The following is a 23,854-nucleotide window of genomic DNA, read 5'->3' on the forward strand; positions in this document are numbered from 1 at the left end:
CCTTTGTGAACTGAAGGCTGGGACTCAGACAGCAGCGAGCTGATGGAGAAAGAGCTGCAGGCGACAAGCTGAACACCTGCACCTCCTCAGCAGGGTCGCACACTCGATTAGTTCAGCAGCAGAAAATCCATCAGGGCAAATGTTCTCACATTTCTCAATAACTGTAACTTAAAATCAGAAATTCATTCTGATGCAACACTTTCAATATAACAGAGGGCAGTTCAGTGGGATGTGGTAGATAACGATGAGGCAAGAGGAGGGACATTTTATTTCATACAATTATTTCACTTGAAGGTGTTTTATCAGTGTAATATGGAGATTATGCTAAACAGCCAGTCAGTAGCTGGACAAGAAGCAGAAAAATCATCTTCCAGACGATAAACAAGGACAACCTTTCAATGATTACTGCTCAAAATTAGGAGCATTTTACATTTTCTAACACTTACATGTAGAATATAGAGGATCCCCGGTACAAACAAGGATTTTGGATCCAGTAAAAAATGCTAATAGCTGATTATTTTAATAGTTTAAACACCAAAAATACCTTAATTTGCATTAATACGAACGTTTGCTCCACTACAGAGTCAGGATCTTACATCTTCAGTCTTGCTGATCTCCTCTTTGGGTTCAGCCAATCAGCAACAAGGAAAACAAAATGGCGCCCACCGATTGGTTGATCTGCTAAGTCCAGCCAATAGCGTGTCAAGAAGCACAGTACCTAGTCATTTTAGCTTCTCATTTCCTTTCCAATATTTTAGATAAGCGCTACAAAACAATAAAAACAGAAAAAACACAAAGTTTTACAAAATACTTTTGTCTAGTTTCTTAGTTTACTTTAAATAAGACAAAACTAACTTACAAGTAACGTCAGCAACATACAGGAGCTTGTTTTCAGTTACTATATTGTTAATATTAATGAAAAAGTTCTAGTTCAGCTGTCATTTTTATTTAACCCTCCTGTTATGTTCCGGGTCAAATTGACCCGTTTTAAAGTTAAATAAATTTTTTAAAATAGTTGGAAGTATTGTTTTTTTGCATGAAACTTTTTCTATTTGTCCTAAAAGGTGCACTCTACATATAAATTGAAAATTAATTCATTTTACACATCTGTACCAACCCCTAGGTCTACTTTTTACATAGATACTGATCAGGTCAATTTGACCCGGCAGTCAGGTTAAAGTGCAAAAAAAGATTAAAAAATGTCCATTTCTATATGTTTCCTTGCAGCTATGAACCATATTTCACCACACACAACCCTGCTCACGTCGACACACACGCCCACTTTCTCACCACTCTCTTTACTTCACTAGGAAACTGCCAGAAAACCAGTACTTTATTTAAATCAATGTTAAGGAATTATTGACTTCAGAGCTCCTGTATCTTGCTGAAAAGGTACTTATGAGTAAGTTTTGTTTATTTCAAGTTTACTATGATATTTGCACTTGAAACTTATAATAAAATTACATAATAAATACTGGTCAGTAGCACTGAATTTAAGGGATCTGAAGCTTTTGTTTTTATTCACCATGTTTTTTTTTTGTTTGTTTTTTTTCAAAGTAATAGCTAAAATATACCAGAAGAGAAGAAACTTTATTGTTGAAATTTGTCAGACGTTTCTTCTCAGTTCATCAAATTAGTACCATAAAAAGCAACAAAATAGTTTTTTTAGAACTGTGTCTCATTTTAAATCAACTAAACTGCAGAAGATAGAAATCAGAACATTGAGGCAAATACACAAATGAAAAGTGGGATTTAGCTGTGTGTGTGTGTGTGGGGGGGGGGGGGGGGGGGGGCGTGTGTGTGTGGGTGTGTGATTTTGCATGTTTTCATGGCCCACATTCTCAGTTGGCTTTCCGACGGTTTTAAAGATTTATTGCCAGAAATCGCCTTTACAGCAGAAAAATAACCAACCAAACTCCATTTTTAAGCACTGAGAACGAACTGGGTTTAAACTCCAGCTGCTGCAGACTTTCTGCTCACTGAGGTTTTCCAGCTGCTTTGTTTTCAGTATTCATCTCCTGTCAGCAGAGGCGGCTCCGAAAATGTGGACGTTCCTCCTGGGAGTTTGCAGGGAAACGCTGCTTTTCCTGCTCATTTTCCAGACATTTAAACGTGTTTTAAAGCTAAGCTGTATGTTAAGCAGGTTGTCCAAACTGTGGCCCGGGGGCCGTTTGTGGCCCTACGAATGAGCTTGTGTGTCTTCCAGCAGGGACATTTGTGTTAAATACAACAGTAAGATTTTTCAGTTTATTAATGTTTTTTAAATTATTCTTTAATAGAAAGCCATGCCACAAACATTCAGTGACTTTTTACCAAGAAAATTCTCATTTTTGTTGCTGGAAACAGTTTAAAGACTAAAACATCAAAAAAAAAAATTCCAAAAAAGTTAAATAACTGTAAACATTAAAACAAATGTTATACTAATGTTGAATTTATGAAGATATAGCTTATTGTTGCGCAGATAAACACTGTAAAAACACAAAATCTTACCAAGTTTTTATGGTTTCTGATGGGTGATTATCTGTTCCTGACATTTAAACATGTTTTAAAGCTAAGCTTGCTTCAAGTACAAAAAAACTAACATACAAGTAGTCAGTTTTACAAGTACATACAAGTAACATAGAAGTAATAATATTAATATTAATATTGATTTTAAAAATTCTAGTTCCACTAGCAGATTATTTCACTCATAACATTATTACCTTCTTAAAAGGGGAATAATTTGCCAGTGGAACAAAATTAACTAATTATTAAACTTCTATATCTTGCTGAAAAGCTATTTATAAGTTAGTTTTATCTTATTCAAGTGAACTAAGATATTTCCTCTAGAAACTAACCAAAAACATTTGGTAATATTTTTGAATTTCTGCAGAGAAATAATTCACAATACAATTAGTTTTGGATTTTTGATTGGAGAGTTAAAGTAATTTTAACCCCAGAAACAGAAACCAACCCCATCTTGGGTGATTTTTGGCCTAAGGGAGAAAAGGACAAAGAGACGCAAATGAAGGAAATCTGAAGCGTCTGACCTCCATTTCTAGCAGAGCTGCTTTTATTGAAATAAAAGCGAATCAGCTGCAGCCGCGGGACTAAATCTGCCATTACATGGAGAGTTCAACAGATGATAAACCCTCAGAGAGCAGATCTTCATTTTTATATCACCAAGCTGTAACATCAGTCATCCCAGGGCGCGTTTCCCTGTAAAGAACAGGTTTCTTCCTCCCACTCATTTTCCCTTCATGCCCTGTTTATTTAGCCTCAGCCTCCGATCCCGCTCCACTAACTCAATGAAAGCAGCCGCTCCTGGTTCACAGTGAAGCGCCGGTTTGCTGCTGAAAAGGCAGATTTTTATTACATTTTTTCATTACATCAACAGGAAAATGTAGCGCTTTGTCTCTGAGATATCAGCAGCTCATTTATCCACAGAAAACCAGTGGAAATTGATTCACGGACGGCACCGTAAAGAGCCGGGCGTCTATTTCCTGCTTTATGAATTTAATAAATCAGGCTGACAGACAGTCGGGACCAGAAGAAATCACTTCACAGGGTTACAGATATCATCTGGTACCGCATTTTACCAGAGCCGGCTGGAAAACAGAAAAACTGGAGAAAACCTATTAGAAAATTTGAGATTAAAATCAGACTTTTTTTAGGAAAAACTCAGAAATTTCTGAGTTTTGAAAGTAAATAAAATTGCTAGATAAAACTCAGAAATTTTAAGATCAGCATCACAAATTTTCTGGAAAGAAACTGGAAACTTTTGAGCTTGAAAAATTGAAAACTTGCTAGGAGAAACTAAGAAATGTTGAGATAAATCTCAGACATTTCTGAGCTTTAGAAGTCAAAGGCTTGCTAGGAAAAAGTCCAGAAATTTTGAGATTGATTCTGACATTTTCTGGAAAAAACTGGAACTTAACATTTGCTAGAAAAAAATCCAGAAAATTTGAAATTAATTCTGACATTTTCAAGAAAAATGTTTGGAAATTTCTGAGTTTTAAAAATCAGAAATGGGCTTAAAAAATCCAGAAATTTTGAGATTAAGCTCAGAAATTTTCTGGAAAAAAACAAGAACATTTCTGAATTTGAAACGTTAATTTAATTGAAAAGACTACAAAATTTTAAGATTAATCTCAGGAATTTTGAGGAAAAAAACTCTATAATTAATTGCATTTGTTGTTTCTGTTGCTTTGTTTATTTATTTTGGATATTTAAAATGTCTCCCATTCCCAGAGTTAAATGTTTGTTAGAATTTAAAGTTTTATCATCTTTAAAAATTTGTTCTTTCATTATTATGCCATTATTATCATTGTATCCCGATCCCCTGATGCCAGCGTGTTTTATTACGGCTAAACTATCGATTTTAACCCTACAGGAGGAGCAAACTGAACAAAATATTTGGGTTTTGAAATGCAGATTGGTGTTTACGTGTGGAATAGAAGTCTGTCACAATCAGCAATTAATCACATGAAATTTTTAAATAAGGTCAATAATTTACATTCTGATTATTGATATTTTTTAAATAAACATTGTTGTTGATACATTTTATTTATGGTTTTGATTGTAAGTGGTTTTTATTATGTTATGTTATTATATTTTTTGTTTTTGGTTGTTTTTTATTTTGGATAGTTAAAGTATCTTCCAGTTCTGTTGTTACATGTTTTCAAAAAAAATTAAAGTTTATTAACTAAGTTTATTGGGAGAGCAAAATTGCATTTTTATGTCTTTAACAATATATTACTTGAAAAAAGCCTCAAAACAACAATATTATCGTTTATCGCAATAATAACCGAAGCGATTTATCATCCAGTGAAATTAGTAACAAGCTTAATAGTGTTATGTTATTTTAAATATTTGAAAGAAAAATCAATTGACTGATACTAAATCTACAGTAATAAAGTTAAATTTGATGATTAGCGATGCACCAGTTTGAAAATCTGGGCAGATATTGATATCTGATATTGCTGCAATCAGCTGATATTTACTAATAAATATTTCATATTGCAAAAACTGTTCACTAATTATCAATATTGACTGGTATTGCATTTTTAAATTGTGATGTTTTTATCCTCCACGTATGAAGATTGAAGAAAACTTGTATTTTGCTGAAAAAGTAATTTTTCTGTTAGTTTAGTCTTATATCAGCTGAACTCAGATATTTGCACTGCAAAATAGACTTGGTTAGATTTAGTGTTGTTGCAGTGAGCTGAACATTTTCCTCTTCAGTTTTCAAATGTATTCAAAGGTTTAATATTGTTTAGTCTTGGCTCTGCTTGCAAATAGACCCAAATCATGGCTGTTTTTGTTCCCTGTTTGTACAAATCAAACCATTTCTCTGCGCTTTGGCTGTTTTTAGTTCAGCAGTGGGAATAAAACAAGCAGAGAGTCTTTAAAACTCTGTTTCTGCTCTGTAATTTATCATTTTAAATCATGGTGACGTTTAGAGCAGGATTTAAATTTAACTGCCTCAGTTTCCTGCCCACACAGGACGTTTGGAGCAAGCTGGATAATAATAATAATAATAATAATAATAATAATAATAATAATAATAATAAAACAGTTTCCACTGGGAAGCAGCAGCTTTTTATTGCACACCAGTTTAATCTGCTCTCTCTGTACTTTTATAAATAATTCACAGACACAGGAAGAGTTCCTCCACTTCCAGCTCCACTTGTTTAATCCTCCTCTCCTTTACCAACTTCGTGTAACGGAGCCGGTGTTTCTGGAAGTGTTTCTGCCGACTGAATTAAATAAGGAGTTGAATATTTTTCGGTCTGAAGCTGGAAATCTGAATAAAACCGACTTATAGTTTATATCTTGGTTTATAACCGACTCTTTGGATGCTGCGGATGAATCACTGCAGCATCACTGCTTCTGTCTGAATGCGTCTGTGTGTCTGAGTTGCTAAGCAACAAGTTGTTGTTGTTGTTGTTGTTGCCCTGAACTTAAAAGCCTCTGGAGGCTTGGAGGAGAAGAGAAAGACACAATCAGTCCGGAGTTCCTTTTCCTAATTACACAAAGAACATAATCAGCGGCAGGATTCAAATTTTTAATCGAGTTGATTGAGGAAACTGCAATTATTAAATCAAAAATTATCACATTTTAATTGAAAACTATGGCTCAATTTTCAATTCAGAAACTTTTCTGCTGCTAAACTATTTAATAAGTCGATACTTGAGCTCAAAAACAGACGCTTATTGTTTTTAATTTGTTTTGTATGATGGCGTATGAGGGACATAGGTCAGAAAAATTGGAGGAGTAAATTTCTGCCAAGATTCTGACAATAATCTCAGACATTTTCTAGAAAAAACTGATATTTTATGAATTTTAAAAGTCAAAACTTTGTTAGAAAATCTCTCTCAATTTTAAGATTAATGTCAGAAAATGTTAATAAAAACCACAAGGACGTTTCTGAGATTGAGAAGTTGGAAGTTTCTTCTGATTTTCAAAAGTCAAAGTTTTCATCTTTTGGAGTTGTACATTTTCAAAAGTAAAGAAATTTTTTAATTTTTTCATAAAGATTTCTGAGATTAATCTCAAAATTTCTGAGTTTTTCTGAATTTTTAAAACTCTTTCATCTAAGATTGGAGCAAAGTTCAGCTTTCTGTTGTTTCAGGAACTTTTCTAGAAATGTGGAATCTGATTTTCTCATCTTTGTTTAATATTTGACTGTTTTTATGATTTGAGAAATAATTTGTTTATCAAGCTGCAGCATAAAACTTTTGATCTGTTTTTCCTCTTCAATGGAGAAACTTTTGTGTTGGCAACATTTATTAAGCAAACTTCGCAACAACGAGGCTTGTATCCTCAATATGTTACATAATTTCTTATATACTATATTATTAAAGATATTATATTTTCAATATACTATTTTAAATCTTTTGTATATTACAAAACATTTCCCCCCATTTTATAAGTGGAACTTGAACTATCCACCCAACAAAAGCTCCTATAAATTGGTGAAAAGTCACTTATATATAATATAAAATATTATATACACTTTTGTTATGGAATAAATTTTTTTGTAAATGTTTCCTAATGTTTGGGAAGCTTTGTGTCTTTCTGGACGTCTTCTTAGATGATGTAGACAAGAGTGACAAGGAGAGACGGACCTAAAATATTTCAAATACAGAATATCTACAGATTAAATGGAAAATAATCAAATAAATCCAACTTGAGTTTCAAAATTATTTTCTCCTCCTGATTAAAATCTCTTTCTGCCTCTTCAGCTTTAATTACCTTCCTAAATAAATAAATAAACCTTTTTGGCCCTTCCTGCGCTCCATATGGGAACCTGATGAAGACGCAGGTGTGTGTGTGTGTGTGTGTGTGTGTGTGTGTGTGTGTGTGTGTGTGTGTGTGTGTGCGTGGGCGGGCGGGGGTGTGTGTGTGTGTTGGGCTGGTCTCCTGCTGAATCACAGATGTCTCCGTTTGTAAATTCGCCAGCTCTCGGTGACATTATCCTGCAAAACGACACGAACCCACCAAGAAAAAACAGAAAAGCTATCCAGGGAAAGGTCAGATTATAATCCCAACCTCACAGCTCAGATTATTCTGATCTGCAGCAGATTATTCAGATTATTCTGATCTGCTTTGTGCTGCAAAACAAACGAAACACAACCCACCCGGGTCTGTTCATCAGGAACCGGTTCAGCTTGCCGACCTGCTGATCATTTTTAAAATAATCCCGCTTCACTGCTGCTGTTTTCCTCGTAATCCCAGGCGTTTCTGCTCCTTCTCTGGACTCACTTCATGACCGTTTCCTCCCAGGAATGAGCGACATTAACATCCGCAGCTGGCAGCCCCATATTCCTCAGCGATCTCTCATCAAATTCGCTTTAACTCCGTAAACGAGCCAACACGACCGAGGCGGCCCAGATTAAATCCAAGGGCAGATTTGACTTCCTTTATTCCCAAATATAGAAGCAACGAATAGAACCGAATCAATCAATCAATCAATCAATCAATCAATCATCGCTACCTGCAGACGGTTCACTGCTCGGTTTTCAGTTTCAACTTTTACAGCTTTTCTCAGTCGCTTTTGTGAATTTCTCCAAACTATTTTTGTTAAATCTTTAAATAATTTTGTTTGTGCACATCAGAAAGAGATTTCTTTTTCCTGTGAGCAAACTGCAAATGCAAGTTATTATTAAGTCTTACGTCGTGTTGATCAAAATGTAATACATCTGTTGAAGCGTCTCAACCTCCACAACATTTAAACAAACGAGTCTTAACTTGAAAAGTGCTTGAACAAGTTGTTATAATATTTGGACATTTCAAAAGTAAAAGTTGTAAAAGATTTTCTAGAAAACAACTTGGAAATTTCTGAGCTTAAAAATGTGAAAATCTGCAAGAAAAAATGAGAAATTTTTAGATTAATTTCTAAAATCTTCTAGAAAAAAAAAGGGAAATTTCTGAGTTTCAAAGGCTGAAGATTTTTGACTTTTGAAATGTTGAGAAATGTTAATTGTCTTTTCTAGGAAATTTGAGATTAATCTTAAAATGAATGAGCTTTTTGGCAGTGGGAAAACCACACTGAGGCACCAAGTCGGGCATCAGGAGTGAGGGACGGTTTGTTTTCAAAAGTTGTTTTTGCCAATAAATTTACGCCAAAAAAACAAAGAAATTCCCTCAGATCAGATCGTCACAGAAAACAAATCTGAAATTTTGAGTTGGGGGCGTGGCCAGCAGCAGCTTATTGGGATTTAAAGTGACAGAGACCCTAAAACGGATCGGAATGGGCAGAACTGGTCAGACTGAAATCTGATTCTGTGCAGAAAATGTTTTGTTTAGACCACAGACGTTCCAGGAAGCATAAATAAATCTGAGATAAGACAAAATGACTGTTGCTGTGTGACATGAAGCCGTTTGTTTCTCTGTGTTTCAGTCTGTGGACGTGATGGGATAAAGGCGGTTTGTAAATCTCAGAACATTTTGTTTCAGCGTCATCAGGTGATCTGCCTGAGGCTGAAGGCGGCCACCTCTCAGCGAAATCTGTCAGTGTCAAAGTTCATCGACCCAAACCTCGTAAATGACCTGATGTGTCATTATTTATTAAACTAAAGCAAATTCAAACTCAGGCTTCCTGCGTGTGGAAGTATTTATCCCTCACTGATTTATTCTTTGTCACAATTTAAAGCTTCATCTAACAAACAGATGAAAAGAACTCGCTGTAATTACGACCCGTGTGACGACATGAAGCAGGCCGAAAACGCTCAGCTAGCAGCAGGAAGGATTCATCCCACAGCACTGAGGGCCTCTAAGGTCAGAGGTCAGGAGCTCAGTGTAGGACAACATCCTCTGGACTGACAAGACATTTTCATGAAAGCATCAACAGAAATAAAAACATATATATATATATTTATTTTTAATATGGAAAAAATGTTTTATTAGTTAAATAATATGCAAATGGAACTAGTAATTATTTTAAACTCAATATTAAAGAATTATTTACCTAAAACAAGCTCCTATTTCCTGCTGAAAAGTTAGTTTTCTCTTATATAGTGTAATAAAATGTTTACATTGAAACTAACCAAGAATACTTGGGCTTCACTGCAAAAACACAAAATCTTTTTTTAATCTAGTTTCAATATAAATAACTTAACAAGCTCCTTTTTTTGCTGAAAAGTCACTTTTATGTTAATTTTGTTTTATTTAAGGCAGAAACTAAATATTATTGGTTAGATTTTGTGTTTTTGCAGTGCAAACTGGTGACAGTTGGGTGCAAATGCAGCAACTAAAATAAATGGGAGTCGATACGAAGTCATCAGTTTGTGTAGAAGTAGTGTGTGTGTGTGTGTGTGTGTGTGTGTGCCAGGTTTTATATCCTCATGGGAACCTGTTTCTGTCTACAGTGTGGGGTTATGGGGACCGTTGCTCCTTGTGGGGACATTTTCTTGGTCCCCATGCGGGAAATTGTTGTTTTGGGTTAGTGGTTAGGTCTGTGATGGATAGGGTAAGGATTAGGATTAGGATTATGGGTTAGGCTGTAGAAATTAATGGAAGTCAATGTGAAGTCCCCACAAGTGATGGAAACATGACTGTGTGTGTGTGGGGAGGGGGGTGGCCTGCCCTTATTGATGGACGACCGTTTTCTCTGATCGATCGTCCCACGGGAACCCGACCCCCGCCTGATCTCCCCCTTTTCCCGTCACCATGACAACGGACCGCCCTCTGATTGACGACGCCGAGCAGAGCCTCCTCTGGGCGTCTGGTCCCTCCCCCTTCCTCTTATTTATCCCTCCTCTTCCTCCTCCACTTCCTCCATTCTTTCACTCTTTCTCTTCAGCAGCGTTTCTGTTTTGTTTCTAAGTTTTACTGCAGCTGCTCTGTCACTTCTCCCACTGGACCATTTAATGTTTAATGTTGCTGTCTGTCTCAGACATCAGTACTGAAGAGTGTTGATGCAAAACAGGAAAGAATCCTCCACATTTATTACCTCCTCTTAGGTGAAAACCTGCAGAAATCCTTTATTATTGTCAGAAGTATAGTAATAATTTGTACAAAGCTGCTTCTACCAACACTTAGTGCTGAATTAAATTTAATTTCTCAGTGTTGAAGCCCATAGAGAGTAGCTGTTACAAATAAATGTGATATTGTTGATATTCTGCTAATGTTGATAAAATCACAGTTTCGCAATTGCAGTGTTTTTTAATACAGTATCGTAAAAACAATCTAAGAAGCAAAACTGTAAAAACAATTTGCAGCCATGAGAATCAATAAAATCCCTCCAGGATAATAAACGCATAAAAGCTTCGAGGATCTTAAAGTTGAAATGGTTTCGGTCCCTTGAGTGTTTAGTAGAACTGGGAGGAAGCCAGCTGCTTGGGAGAAGATGAACACATGAATTGTAGCAGGATGAATCAAAACAGCACTTAGCTCAAAACAACCAGGAACAACTGGAGAGATCCACGGACATCTTGAATCTTCCTTATCCGGGTTTTCTCAGCAGCAGCAGCACGGAGTCAGTCCAACCGTAAATATGGCTGCAGAAACGCTGCGATCAGCTGCATTTCGCTCCGAGACGCAGCCTAAAAATGGAGTCAAACAGCTTTGATGTCGCCTCTGTTTTATATTAGCTTCTTTTTCTGGATCCACTCGTCTTTGTTGTTTTGCACTGATTTATAAAGAACAAAACAAAAGGACACAAAAGGGATTTATGTCTTATATATGGCATTGCAAGAACACGGAATATTGTCAAGTATTTTAGTCTAAGTTCTGGTGAAAATGTCTTATTACATTTGAATTAAGGCAAAACTAATTTACAAGTAAGTTTTCAGCAAGATATAGTGGCTTGTTTTAAGTCAATATTAAGGAATTTAATATTTAAATTATTTCACTTATAACAAAGCAGTAACAAAGCATTTTCCCAATTTATAAGTGAAATAATCTGACAATTATTATTTTTATCAATATTAAGGAATTATCAACTTAAAACAAGCTCTCTTGAATAAACTTTATTAAAGTTTACTGAGATATTTGTACTAGAAAAAAACTTGACAGATAATTAGTAATATTTTGTGTTTTGTGGTATTTTTATGATGCCGTTTTATTTCCATTGTAGAGCCTAATACCACATCGCATCAGAAAGAGCAAATTTACACCAAAAACCAGAAATTCTCTAGAAATAACAAAGAAATTCCTGAGTTTAAAAAGCTAGAAAATTAGCTAGAAAAATCTGAAATTTTTGTCTTAATCTAGAACATTTTCTAGAAAAGAAAAAAAAAAGAAATTGAAATTCTGAAATGTCAAAATATTGCTGAAAATATACAAAATGTTCAGATTTATACTGATTTTTTTTTTTTTTTTTTGGGAAAAATCTTGGAAATTTCTTGGTTTGAAAAACTTGCTTAAAAAACTGAAATCTTTTGATTGATCTCATAAACTTTCTTGGAAAAAAAACACTTCCGATTTTGAAAAGTAAAAACAATTGCCAGAAAATATCAGAAATCTTGATCTTACTCTCAGAAATCTTCTAGAAAAATATTAGAATTTTAAATTTCAAAATGTTGTTTGAAAAAAATCTGAAATGTTCAGATTAATTTCAGAAACTGTTTAGAGAAATCTTGGAATTTTTTTTTTTTGGTCTAAAAGTCACAACTTTGCTTGAAAAAAATCTGAAATGTTGAGTTTAATCTCGGAATTTTTCTAGAATAAAGAAAAAAACTCAAAAAGTGAAAAGATTACAACTTTTCAAACTGAATTTTCTCATTTTATGAGTTAGAAAAGTGAATTTCCGTAATTTCTCTACAAAATCAGTGTCTGTTTTTGGACATCTCCTGTTTGTAGTTTCCATCTGAGTGAATCTTGACCTTCATTTGTGTCTCAAATCTTTTCTTGTGTTTTTGCAGGTGAGCTCGTTGCGCCACTCTTAGTTCCCATCATCCTCTTCCTCATCCTCTTCCTCTCGCGGCTCGTGGGAACCGGCTCCGCCATGTTTCCTTCCTCCTTCCTCCTCCTCTTCCTCGCTGTCCTGCTTCCTGCCTGCCAGCCGGAGTCGCAGCGCGTCGACCCGAGCGTCGAGCCGGACCCGCGGACGGCGCTGCCCTCGTCGGCCTCCGCCTCGCTGGCGCCGTCGCTGCCGTACGGGAACAGCTCCGCCTCTGGCGGTCCAGATAAGTGCAACAAGCAGACGGTTTGCAACGAGGGCATCCTGCTGCCGGTGTGGAAGCCCCAGCAGCCGGGCCTCGGGTACCAGGTGGCCCGCGCCATCGTCTACTTCGTCTCCCTGATGTACATGTTCCTGGGAGTGTCCATCATCGCAGACCGCTTCATGGCGTCCATCGAGGTCATCACCTCTCAGGTGAGCAGAACTGGGAGGGAAACAGAACCTGGAGCTTTAAACCAGCTCGGATTGTTCAAATTTAACTTCCTGCAGAAAGTTTTGTTCTGAATCTAATCTTTATCGACAGCTTTTCAGGCTGCTGAAGGTTTTTATGTCGATTTCTGATGAGCTTTAAGTCATTTCACTTCAGAAATCGAAGGAGACTTAGACAGCGTTCTCACAGATTCCTTCACATCTGTTTGTGCCCCATGTGACCCAAACCCAATTTTTTGCCCTTATGTGACCCAAATCTGACTTCTTCTTTTTTGCCCCATGTGACCCAATGTTTTTTGGCCAGTGTAGATATAAAAAAGCTCAGAGGCAGTCATCCTGCTAGTCCTGATACGGAAAATAAAACCTGAAATTTAAATGTTATTGATGTGATTAACATGTTAGCGCACAGGTGTCAAACTCCAGTCCTCAAGGGCCGCGCGCTGTCCTGCAGGTTTTAGATGTGCCACAGGTACAAAACACTGGAATGAAATGGCTTAATTACCTCCTCCATGTGTAGATCAGTTCTCCAGAGCCTTAATGACCTCATTATTGTATTCAGGTGGTGCAGCAGAGGCACATCTAAAAGTTGCAGGGCAGCGGCCCTCGAGGACTGAAGTTTGACATCCCTGTTTTACAGTAAAACTACATTTGATGCTTCTTTTCTGCATTGTTGTGCTTTTAACGTTCAGTTTGACGCCAGGCCTGCTGGACTTTGTGGATCTGTTGCAGCGTCTCGCCCAGTTCAGCTCATCTGAGCTCGGTAGATACGGTGGAACACATTGAAGTCGGATTGGCCGTTATGGAAATGTTGTGAGATAAGTTGGAGGCGGAGAGGAAGAGACGATAGCAGAACGGGCGTCTGAATGAGGACGGCTGATTGGCCATCAGGCTCTGGGTCAGAGTAAATTAAAGTCCGGTCACATTTCCAACTGTCTCAGATGGGAATCGGCTCGTCTCTTTGGGCACAAATCTTTCAGTTCATGTGTTGTTTTTTTCAACCTACGCGCTTTTCCTGAAGGCATCACGGGGATTCATGAAGGTCATTAGATGCCAATGATGATAAATAAACCAGAAACCAAGGAATTCAAATGAATTATTAGACAGCAGGAGTCATTTTATAGACTTTTGTCAGATAAGTTCTAGTAAACGTTTATAATTTCTGACTTTAATTAATGTGATTATAGATGATAATTAATTAACACCGATTGAAAGCCCCGACTCTTTCCCATCTTTTCTGTTGGAAGTTTTTCAGCCAGGGAGAAAATATTGAATCTTATCCCTTATTTCCTGTTTTGTGATGTTTATGTTGTAGTAGTTTGTGGGAAGGGGTTGGTTAGTTGTAGTTTGTAAAGACAGAAAGTCAAAAATTTACAGCAATAATTTTTAGCTCATTACAAGAGAAAAGAAAATCAGTAGTCATTTTCAATCTTATTTTCAACATGTTATTAATTTCTAAATGCCACTAATTAGCAATAATAATTAACAAACTAATTAGCAACCTAAATGTGTAGCTCTGAGCAAAAATATTTAGTTAGCAAGACAAATATTTAGTTCTAGCTAAGAAGTTAGCTAGAACTAAATATTTTGTTTATATTGAGGTTCATCAATACCCAGATCTTATTTTGATAGTCCACTTGTTTTTCATTCAGTGGGTAGAAAATCCAGAACTTTTACTCAAGTAAGAGTAGAAATACTTCATAATAAAAGTACTCAAGTAAAAGTACCGTAGTAAAAATATTCCTAAAAGTAATTTTTTTTTTTCAAAAACGTTAGTCACGTAAATGTATCTGAGTAAATGTAACCAGTTACAGCTCTGCCCCGCTCCTCAGGTGTGTTCAGGTGTCCAGTGTGTGTGTTTTGCAGGAGAAGGAGGTGACCATCACCATGCCCAACGGGGAAACGTCCGTGGCGACGGTTCGCATCTGGAACGAAACCGTCTCCAACCTGACGCTCATGGCTCTGGGCTCCAGCGCTCCGGAGATCCTGCTGTCGGTGATCGAGGTAAACGCCGTTACGCCTCGGCGTCGCGTCCTCGTTCCGGCTCAGCTCTCAGAGCCTCCGCTCCTCTGCAGGTGTGCGGTCACAACTTCGAGGCCGGCCAGCTGGGACCGGGGACCATCGTCGGCAGCGCCGCCTTCAACATGTTCGTGATCATCGGGATCTGCGTGTGGGTCATCCCCAACGGCCAGTCACGCAAAATCAAACACCTCAGGGTGTTCTTCATCACCGCCTTCTGGAGCATCTTCGCCTACATCTGGCTCTACCTCATCCTGGCTGTCATGTCGCCGAGCGTCGTGGAGGTGAGGCCGCCTGCTTGGGGAACCAAGCAATGGAGCTAATCTCACTATCAGCAGGATTAGCCTCAGCCCCCCAAAACTAGTAAACCACTGTCACGGTTGGTAAAACTGCAAAAATCTCACAAAATACTTCTGACTACTTTTCAGTGCAAATATCTCAGAACTCTTGAAATAAGTCAAAACTAACTGATAAGTAACTTTTCAGCAAAATATAAGAGCTTCTTCTAAGTCAATAATTTCTTAATTTTGGTGAAAAAGTTCTTGTTCCATTGGCAGATAAATCCACTTACATCAAGACATGTTTCCCATATTATTGCAAACCTCTGGTCAGTATTTAATACAGATCACACAATCTTAAAAAGGCAGTGTCATGTAAAATCCACTTTTTTATCTTTCCATCGTGTTATAATGTTATTTCCTCATCAAAAACAAACCTGGAGCGGTGCTTTGAATCTTTCGTGCATGTTTGATTAATGCTTTAATCTCCATGGCAACCGATCAGATGTACAAGTGTTTAAGTTTAGTAAGGTCTTTAGGTTTTGTTCTGCACCAAAGCTCTGTGAAATAGAACCCGTCTCCTTCCATACTGCTGGATATTTCCAGCCTGTTAATCCTTTCTGACTCTCCCACCGGCTCCTCCGTGACCCTGCAGGGGTCACAAGGTCAACGGGTTCCTGGATGTTTGTTCCTAAATCTCTGGCCGTTGTGTTTCAGGTCTGGGAAGCTCTGGTGACGTTGCTCTTCTTTCCCGTCTGTGTCCTCCTGGCTTGGATCGCCGATCGCCGTCTGCTCTTCTACAAATACATGGGCAAGCGTTACCGTGCCGACAAGCGCCACGGCATCGTCGTGGAAACCGAGGGGGACCTGACCCCCACCAAAGGCAGCATGGAGATGATCACTGACGGCAAGCTGCCGCAGGGAAGCGCCATGGTTCCTGCTGAGAACGGCGGGGACGGAGCGACGGGCGCCACGGTGAACAACATCGGCGCTGCGGCAGTCGCCAGGGGCAACCTGCCCAACTCCAACAGCGCCACGGTGAACGTGGAGAGCGGCAGGGAGCTGGACGAGAGCCGCAAGGAGGTGAGACACAGAAAAACGAGTGAAACTGAGGAGAAGGATGGAAGTTTTAATCACACGGTTCATTCAGTCCGTTTTAGTCCAACTCAAGACAACTCTGCTCCGCCTACAAACCTCGGGCCGGGTTCGGTTAAATTGTACTCTGCTGCGGTTTTAAATCCATATGTGAACGCCTAGTGGATCGGAGGCCGCTCCAAAAGCAGGAAGTGGATTACAGCACAGGGCATTCTGCACCAAGAACCACTGAAGACTCTGAGCGACACAGAAACCACTGAAGACACTGAGGGACACAGAAACCACTGAAGACACTGAGCGACACAGAAACCACTGAAGACACTGAGGGACACAGAAACCACTGAAGACACTGAGGGACACAGAAACCACTGAAGACACTGAGGGACACAGAAACCACTGAAGACACTGAGGGACACAGAAACCACTGAAGACACTGAGGGACACAGAAACCACTGAAGACACTGAGGGACACAGAAACCTCTGAAGACACTGAGGGACACAGAAACCACTGAAGACACTGAGGGACACAGAAACCACTGAAGACACTGAGCGACACAGAAACCACTGAAGACACTGAGGGACACAGAAACCACTGAAGACACTGAGCGACACAGAAACCTCTGAAGACACTGAGGGACACAGAAACCACTGAAGACACTGAGCGACACAGAAACCACTGAAGACACTGAGGGACACAGAAACCACTGAAGACACTGAGCGACACAGAAACCTCTGAAGACTCTGAGCGACACAGAAACCACTGAAGACACTGAGCGACACAGAAACCTCTGAAGACACTGAGCGACACAGAAACCACTGAAGACACTGAGGGACACAGAAACCTCTGAAGACACTGAGGGACACAGAAACCACTGAAGACACTGAGGGACACAGAAACCACTGAAGACACTGAGCGACACAGAAACCACTGAAGACACTGAGCGACACAGAAACCACTGAAGACACTGAGGGACACAGAAACCACTGAAGACACTGAGCGACACAGAAACCTCTGAAGACACTGAGCGACACAGAAACCACTGAAGACACTGAGGGACACAGAAACCACTGAAGACACTGAGGGACACAGAAACCTCTGAAGACACTGAGGGACACAGAAACCACTGAAGACACTGAGCGACACAGAAACCTCTGAAGACACTGAGCGACACAGAAACCACTGAAGACACTGAGCGACACAGAAACCTCTGAAGACACTGAGCGACACAGAAACCACTGAAGACACTGAGCGACACAGAAACCACTGAAGACACTGAGCGACACAGAAACCACTGAAGACACTGAGCGACACAGAAACCACTGAAGACACTGAGCGACACAGAAACCACTGAAGACACTGAGGGACACAGAAACCACTGAAGACACTGAGCGACACAGAAACCACTGAAGACACTGAGCGACACAGAAACCACTGAAGACACTGAGCGACACAGAAACCACTGAAGACACTGAGCGACACAGAAACCACTGAAGACACTGAGCGACACAGAAACCACTGAAGACACTGAGCGACACAGAAACCACTGAAGACACTGAGGGACACAGAAACCACTGAAGACACTGAGGGACACAGAAACCACTGAAGACACTGAGCGACACAGAAACCACTGAAGACACTGAGGGACACAGAAACCACTGAAGACACTGAGCGACACAGAAACCACTGAAGACACTGAGGGACACAGAAACCACTGAAGACACTGAGCGACACAGAAACCACTGAAGACACTGAGCGACACAGAAACCACTGAAGACACTGAGCGACACAGAAACCACTGAAGACACTGAGCGACACTTCCTTCTTCACTAAATGGAAACAGAAATGGAGGCATCAGATTTTAGCCGTTGCAGGATTTCTCATCTGTCTTTGGTAAAATCCTCTGAGCCATTTTTCCTGCTAGCGCTAGGCTAAGATGTTTGTTTTGGTTGTATTTACCCAGAATGCCCTGCGCTGTAGACCACTTTGTGCTTTTGGAGCGGTCTCTGGTCTGCTTGGCGTTCACATATGCATTCAAACCTAACCAGAGTTCACTTCAACCGAACCGAGACCAAAGTTAGCTTAGCATTCACACCTCACCAACCAAACCGGACTTTCTAAACAAACGGACTGGAGTTGGATTAAACCGGATTGAACTGGGCTGGAGTGAACGAGCCCTGAAAGTGCTCCAGAGGAACCGAGCGTACCAGGAAGTGACAGGAACCAGAAACCTGAACCCGGCTCGTCTTCGGCAGGTGATTCGCATCCTGAAGGAGCTGAAGCAGAAATATCCCGACAAAGAGCTGGACCAGCTGGTGGAGCTGGCCAATTACTACGCGCTGCTGCACCAGCAGAAGAGCCGCGCCTTCTACCGCATACAGGTAAGCTCCGGCCACCTGCCTCACCACAAACCGCACCTTGTGCCTCAAAGTCCCGCCCTTAAACGCCGGGTTTGCTTCGCCTCATCGCCGTCAGGCGACCCGGATGATGATCGGAGCCGGAAACGTCCTGAAGAGGCACGCCGCCGACAACGCGCGGCGCGTGGTGGTGGCCAACGAAGAGGAGGCTGAGGAAGACGACCTGGCCGTCTGCAGCCACATCTCCTTCGAGACGTCCCACAGCCAGTGCATGGAGAACTGCGGCGTTCTCACGCTGGCCGTGGTCTGCCAAGGTAGGAACGGCACCGGAAAGATAAACCTTCACTTCCCCAACAGTTCAGGATTAATTATGACACATTATGACAGGTAAGATAATTATACTTTCTCTTTTTACAAGAGTAGAATAAAATATCCCTCATTATTCCCTCAGGTGGAAAATTGACATTTCAGTCCAGCCCATCCAAAATCAAAATAAAAAGACAAACAACATGAGACGTGTGTAGACGATGCCTGAGGTCAGCCATCTTGGGAGGCAATGGCCTTTCAGTGGATGGGAAAAATAATAACATGAGGAATAAAGTCATGATGATATGAGAATAAAGATAAAATATTACCAGAGGAGAGTCAGAAATTAAGGAGAAACAGCCGTTTGGTCAAAAGTTTGAAAGTTCGGCCACTGATGTGTTAAAAGATATTTCATCATTTGTGATTTTAATTTTACAAGATTCTCAATAATCCTTATTTTAAATTTTAATAATTTTTGCATAGGAGTTCTCTTAAAATTATAACTTCATTCTTGCAATATTCTGACTTTATTCTGGTCATATTGTGACTTTATTCTCATAATGTTATAACTTTATTCTCATATTACTATTATGACTTTATTTTGTTATATTTTAATTTTATGATCGTACTTTTTATTTATTGTCATATCGCGAGTTTATTCTGGTGATATCAGTTTTATTCTCATCAATAAGAGTAAAAAATCTTTTAGTCTGGCCCTAAACTCTGTCGTTCTCATGTCTGCTCGGTTCGATGAGAACTTTTGGTTTTTAATAAAATATGACTTTATATGCAGAACCTTAAGGTTTCTTTATTTTGCACCATTTCTTGATATTTAAAGGATATTTAAATATTTAAATGACTGTCGTCGTGTTTTTGGTCTGCAGGCGGTTTGGAGGAGAACACTTTCTACGTGGATTACAGAACCGAAGACGGTTCAGCCAACGCCGGGTCCGACTACGACTATAGCGAGGGAACGCTGGTGTTCAAACCCGGAGACACTCGGAAAGAGATCAAGGCGAGTCGCAGCGCGAATAAAACCATAAACAGATTCTGCGGTGGTGTGGCAGGCCCGTCTTACATAGAGGAAAAATAAGAGTACATTTCTGCCAGAATACTCAAAAATTCCAGAACTTTTCTGTAAAAAACAAGGAAAATTGATTCTGTTATAAAATAATTATCCCACAAATTGTCTGCAAAAGACAAGGAAATTTTTGAAAAGTTTATCATTTTCCAATTTTAAAACTCAAGAAATGTCTAAGTTACTGTCTAGAAAAATACTATGATAAAAAATTTTATTTTTTTTTTTCAATTTCAAACTTAGAAATTTCCAGGTTCTTTTCTGGAAGTTTCTAAAATTAATCTCACAATTTGAGTTTTTCTTGACATTTGGACTCAGAAATGTCATATTTATTTCTAGAAAATTTCTGATACTTTTGGCAGAAATGTATTTCTCCATTAGTTTTTTTATGAAACGTAATGGCCCTAACATGCGGTGGTAAGATCTGACTCTTGTTGGCTAAAACAGAAAAAAAGCAACTGGAAGTTTAGGTTAAAAAGGCTTAAAAATTAGATCTGTTTAAGATAAAAACTGACTTATGGGGTCTGAGAGCGGATCGATGAGTTTCTCTCCCTCGCTCTGATTTTTTCTTTGAGCGTCTTTATGAGAAATTGATCGTCAGAGAGAGGAATGGCTTATCTGAAACACAGAGCAATTAAAGCTCTAAAGCTTTGACCTGAACAGATTTGCCTCTTAAAAGCTTTTTTTATTCCAGTTTGGCTCCAGAGCAGCAGATATGAGCCTGAATAAATCACAAGTAGTTACATTTAGTCATCATTTTCTCATTTTGAGAAATACAACGCTTTGTGTTTGCTATTTTTCTCATGCTAAAGCAATCAAAATTTACCCAGTTAAAGTTTGAAAGACATAATTAATTCTTTCAATACATTAATCTAAATTTAGAGCATTGAGGTGAAAGTTTGGATACTCAGAACATTCAAAAAGTTCTGAATAATTAGAAAAACTGGAAGGATTAAAACAGCAAACTAAAAGTTATTTTCTATCAAAATAAAACAAAATTAGTTCATTTATAGGGCTGAAAACTTTAACTGGATTAATTATTATTGGAACAATAATTGATTAAGTGTTAACTGGAGTATACAGACTCAAAAACATATTCAGAGCAATAATTAAGCCAAAACTGTAAAAAGTAAATACTTTTCTCTTCAGTTCAAAAGTCCAATAGATTCAAAACATGAAAACAAAGAATATCGTCTCTAATTTCAGTATGTTTTAATTAAGTTTAAAAACTAAAATTAGCTCCATTTAGTTACAGTTTCTCCACATTAATTACCGTTTTAATTTAATTCAATTAACAAAAAAATGTTTTCTCCGTTTCAGTTTCTGTTATTTTTATTGATAATAACTTTGGCTTGCGGCTCGTTTCGCTGCTGAACCTCTCAGCCACTTTTACAAATGAGATGCTGAAAGTGAAAGCTGAATTATTGCTGCAGCAGCAGGTTGCATGTGGAAAAAACTCAAACCGAGGCTCTGCAGCGGTGCAGGATGCGGCTTCACATCATGGAGGCGCACAGACAGAAGATCCTGCAGGCTGGACGCAAAATCTAAGATGATCAAAGTGAAAGGAAAGAGGGATTGATTCAGTCGCAGCAGGAGGAGAAACACAAAACCTTCACAACACACACACCAACGTCCCGGTTTTTATCCAACCTTACTTTAAAGCAAATGTTTCACAACATCATAATGTTTTCAACTGTTTCAACTTCTGAGTTTTTCTAAAAGAAAATTCAGATTAACTTCAAAATTTCTTATTTTTTCTAGCAAATTTTTAACTCAGAAATTTGCACCTTTTTCTGAGACTGATGTCAAAACTTCAGCGTTTTTTCCGACAAATCTTTGACGATTCAATCTTATGAATCCCTTTGTTTTTCTCAAGAACATTTCTGACAATAATCTCAACTTTTTTGGCTCTTTTTCTAGAAAATTTTCAACATCCAAACAAAAATTTTGAGGTTTATCGCAGAATTTTTCTAAAGGGTTTAGTTTCAAAAGTCAAATATCTCTGACTTTCCACACAATGAAATTTCCAAGTCTTCCCTAGAAAATTTCTGAGATTATGATCAAAATTTAGATTTTTGTTGGAGCAAATTTGTAACTTTTCAAACACAGAAATTTTCAGGGTTTTTCTTGAAGCTCATGGCAATTAATCTCAAAATGATTTAATTCTGTCTATCAATTTTTTGATTAATCAATCTCTGAAATTCCCACATTTTTCTAGAAAATTTCTGAAATTTTGAAGGGTTTTTTTTTAGCAAATGTTTTACTTTTCAAATTTCCAAGTTTTTTCTAGATAATTTCTGAGATTAATGTCAAAATTTCTGATGCTTTATCTACTTAACTTGCTCAGAGAAAGTTTGTCAGCTTGTTGAGGGTTTGGTGAAAAATCCAGGTAAATTTAACCAGCAAATATTTAATCTGACAACAGAATTTGAGTCAAATTTTCTTAAACCAAGTCAGAAACCTGTAGTGACACTTTGGTCCACTGGGAAATTTTTAAATTTTATTAAAGTTTTTAATTCTGCCTCTGTGCGTCTGCAGGTCGGCATCATCGATGACGACATTTTCGAAGAAGACGAACACTTCTTCGTCCGATTGCTCAACCTGAGAGTCGGCGACGCCGAGGGGATGTTCGAAAGCGACGAGGCGGGCAGCGCGCCCAAAGCCCGGCTGGTCGAGCCCCTGGTCGCCACGGTGACCATCCTGGACGACGACCACGCCGGCATCTTCACGTTCGGCGAGCGCCTGATGCGCGTGAGCGAGAGCGTGGGCACCATGGAGGTGACGGTGGTGCGAAACTCGGGCGCCAGAGGCACCGTGGTTCTGCCGTACCACACCGAGTCGGGCAGCGCCATGGCGGGGGAGGACTACGAGGAGGCGCGCGGGGAGCTGGAGTTCACCAACGACCAAACCACGTGAGGCACAGCAGCTGTTACCACGGAAACGCACACAGAGCTACGGAGAGGGCAACTGAACAGGAAACATTTTTTAGCAGAATTATTAGATCGAAGTCAGAATTCTGTGGAAAAAAGTCAAAATTATGAGAAAATTTCTGAATTCTGAGGGAAAAAGTGCAACGTCCTTCTGCACAAATGTAGACAAAACTGAAGCAGCGTAAAATCTTAGCTTTTGCAGGATTTCTCTTTAGTCTCTTGCTAAAAACTATGAGCCATTTCTCCAGCTATAGGTAGGCTAGCTAGTTTGTGCTGGTTGTTTTTACCCAGAATGCCCTGCGCTGTTGTCCACTTCCTGCTTTTGGAGCGGCCTCCAGTCCGTTTGCTGATCATATGCATTCAGACTGAACCAGAGTTCACTTCAACCAAACCCAGACCGACGTTTGTAGGCAGACCAGAGTTTGATTAGCATTCACACCTCACCAAACAAATCGGACTTTGACTAGGCAAACGGACTGGAGTTGGATTAAAGCGAACTGAACAATTAAAATAAGAACAACAGATATTTGTCATCTACCCACTTTAAGCTTAACTTTTCTGCGTTTTTAACCTGTTCAGTCATTGTTTTAATTAATTCCTGTCTTCTTCTCTGGTTTTGAACCTCCCTGCCTTCGGTCCTGTTTCTAACCTCCGTGGCTCCGTGGTCTCATTAGTGATGTGTCGGTCGCTAACGATCCGGCTCTAAGAGCCGGCTCTTTGAAGTGAACGATTGGAACCGGCTCCACAATGGGAGCCGTTTTAGGATCCTATTTGGGAGCCGGGTTTTTTTCTACAGTATATCGCTGTCTCTCCGCCTCCCTGTCGTTGTGCTTGTGCTCTGCAAGTGCCAGAGCCGATAGTTTTTCCCCACATCGTTTTTTTTTTTTGTCCTGCGGTGCCTCGCTGTCTCTCCGCCCCCTTCTCCCTCTCCTTCGCGTTTTGCTCTTCTGCCAGTGCTAGAGCGGAGAGTTTTTTTCCCTCG

General features: G+C 39.2%; 1 protein-coding gene across 4 annotated transcripts in view; it reads left to right on the forward strand.

Moving 5' to 3' along the window:
• slc8a2b (solute carrier family 8 member 2b) overlaps nucleotides 1-23,854 on the forward strand; it is a 102,421-nt gene that overhangs the window by 66,335 nt on the left and 12,232 nt on the right. For all 4 annotated transcript variants that reach the window (XM_027999426.1, XM_027999425.1, XM_027999428.1 and 1 more), the window contains 8 exons: nucleotides 12,348-12,799; nucleotides 14,678-14,815; nucleotides 14,887-15,114; nucleotides 15,826-16,191; nucleotides 18,457-18,582; nucleotides 18,677-18,872; nucleotides 19,749-19,879; nucleotides 22,481-22,854. In XM_027999426.1, coding sequence (XP_027855227.1) covers nucleotides 12,431-12,799; nucleotides 14,678-14,815; nucleotides 14,887-15,114; nucleotides 15,826-16,191; nucleotides 18,457-18,582; nucleotides 18,677-18,872; nucleotides 19,749-19,879; nucleotides 22,481-22,854 — 1,928 coding nt within the window. In that variant the 5' untranslated portion in view covers nucleotides 12,348-12,430. The remainder of the gene's footprint in view (nucleotides 1-12,347; nucleotides 12,800-14,677; nucleotides 14,816-14,886; nucleotides 15,115-15,825; nucleotides 16,192-18,456; nucleotides 18,583-18,676; nucleotides 18,873-19,748; nucleotides 19,880-22,480; nucleotides 22,855-23,854) is intronic.

The sequence above is a fragment of the Xiphophorus couchianus genome, chromosome 18 (assembly GCF_001444195.1).
Source record: "Xiphophorus couchianus chromosome 18, X_couchianus-1.0, whole genome shotgun sequence".
Classification (NCBI taxonomy): Eukaryota; Metazoa; Chordata; class Actinopteri; order Cyprinodontiformes; family Poeciliidae; genus Xiphophorus; species Xiphophorus couchianus.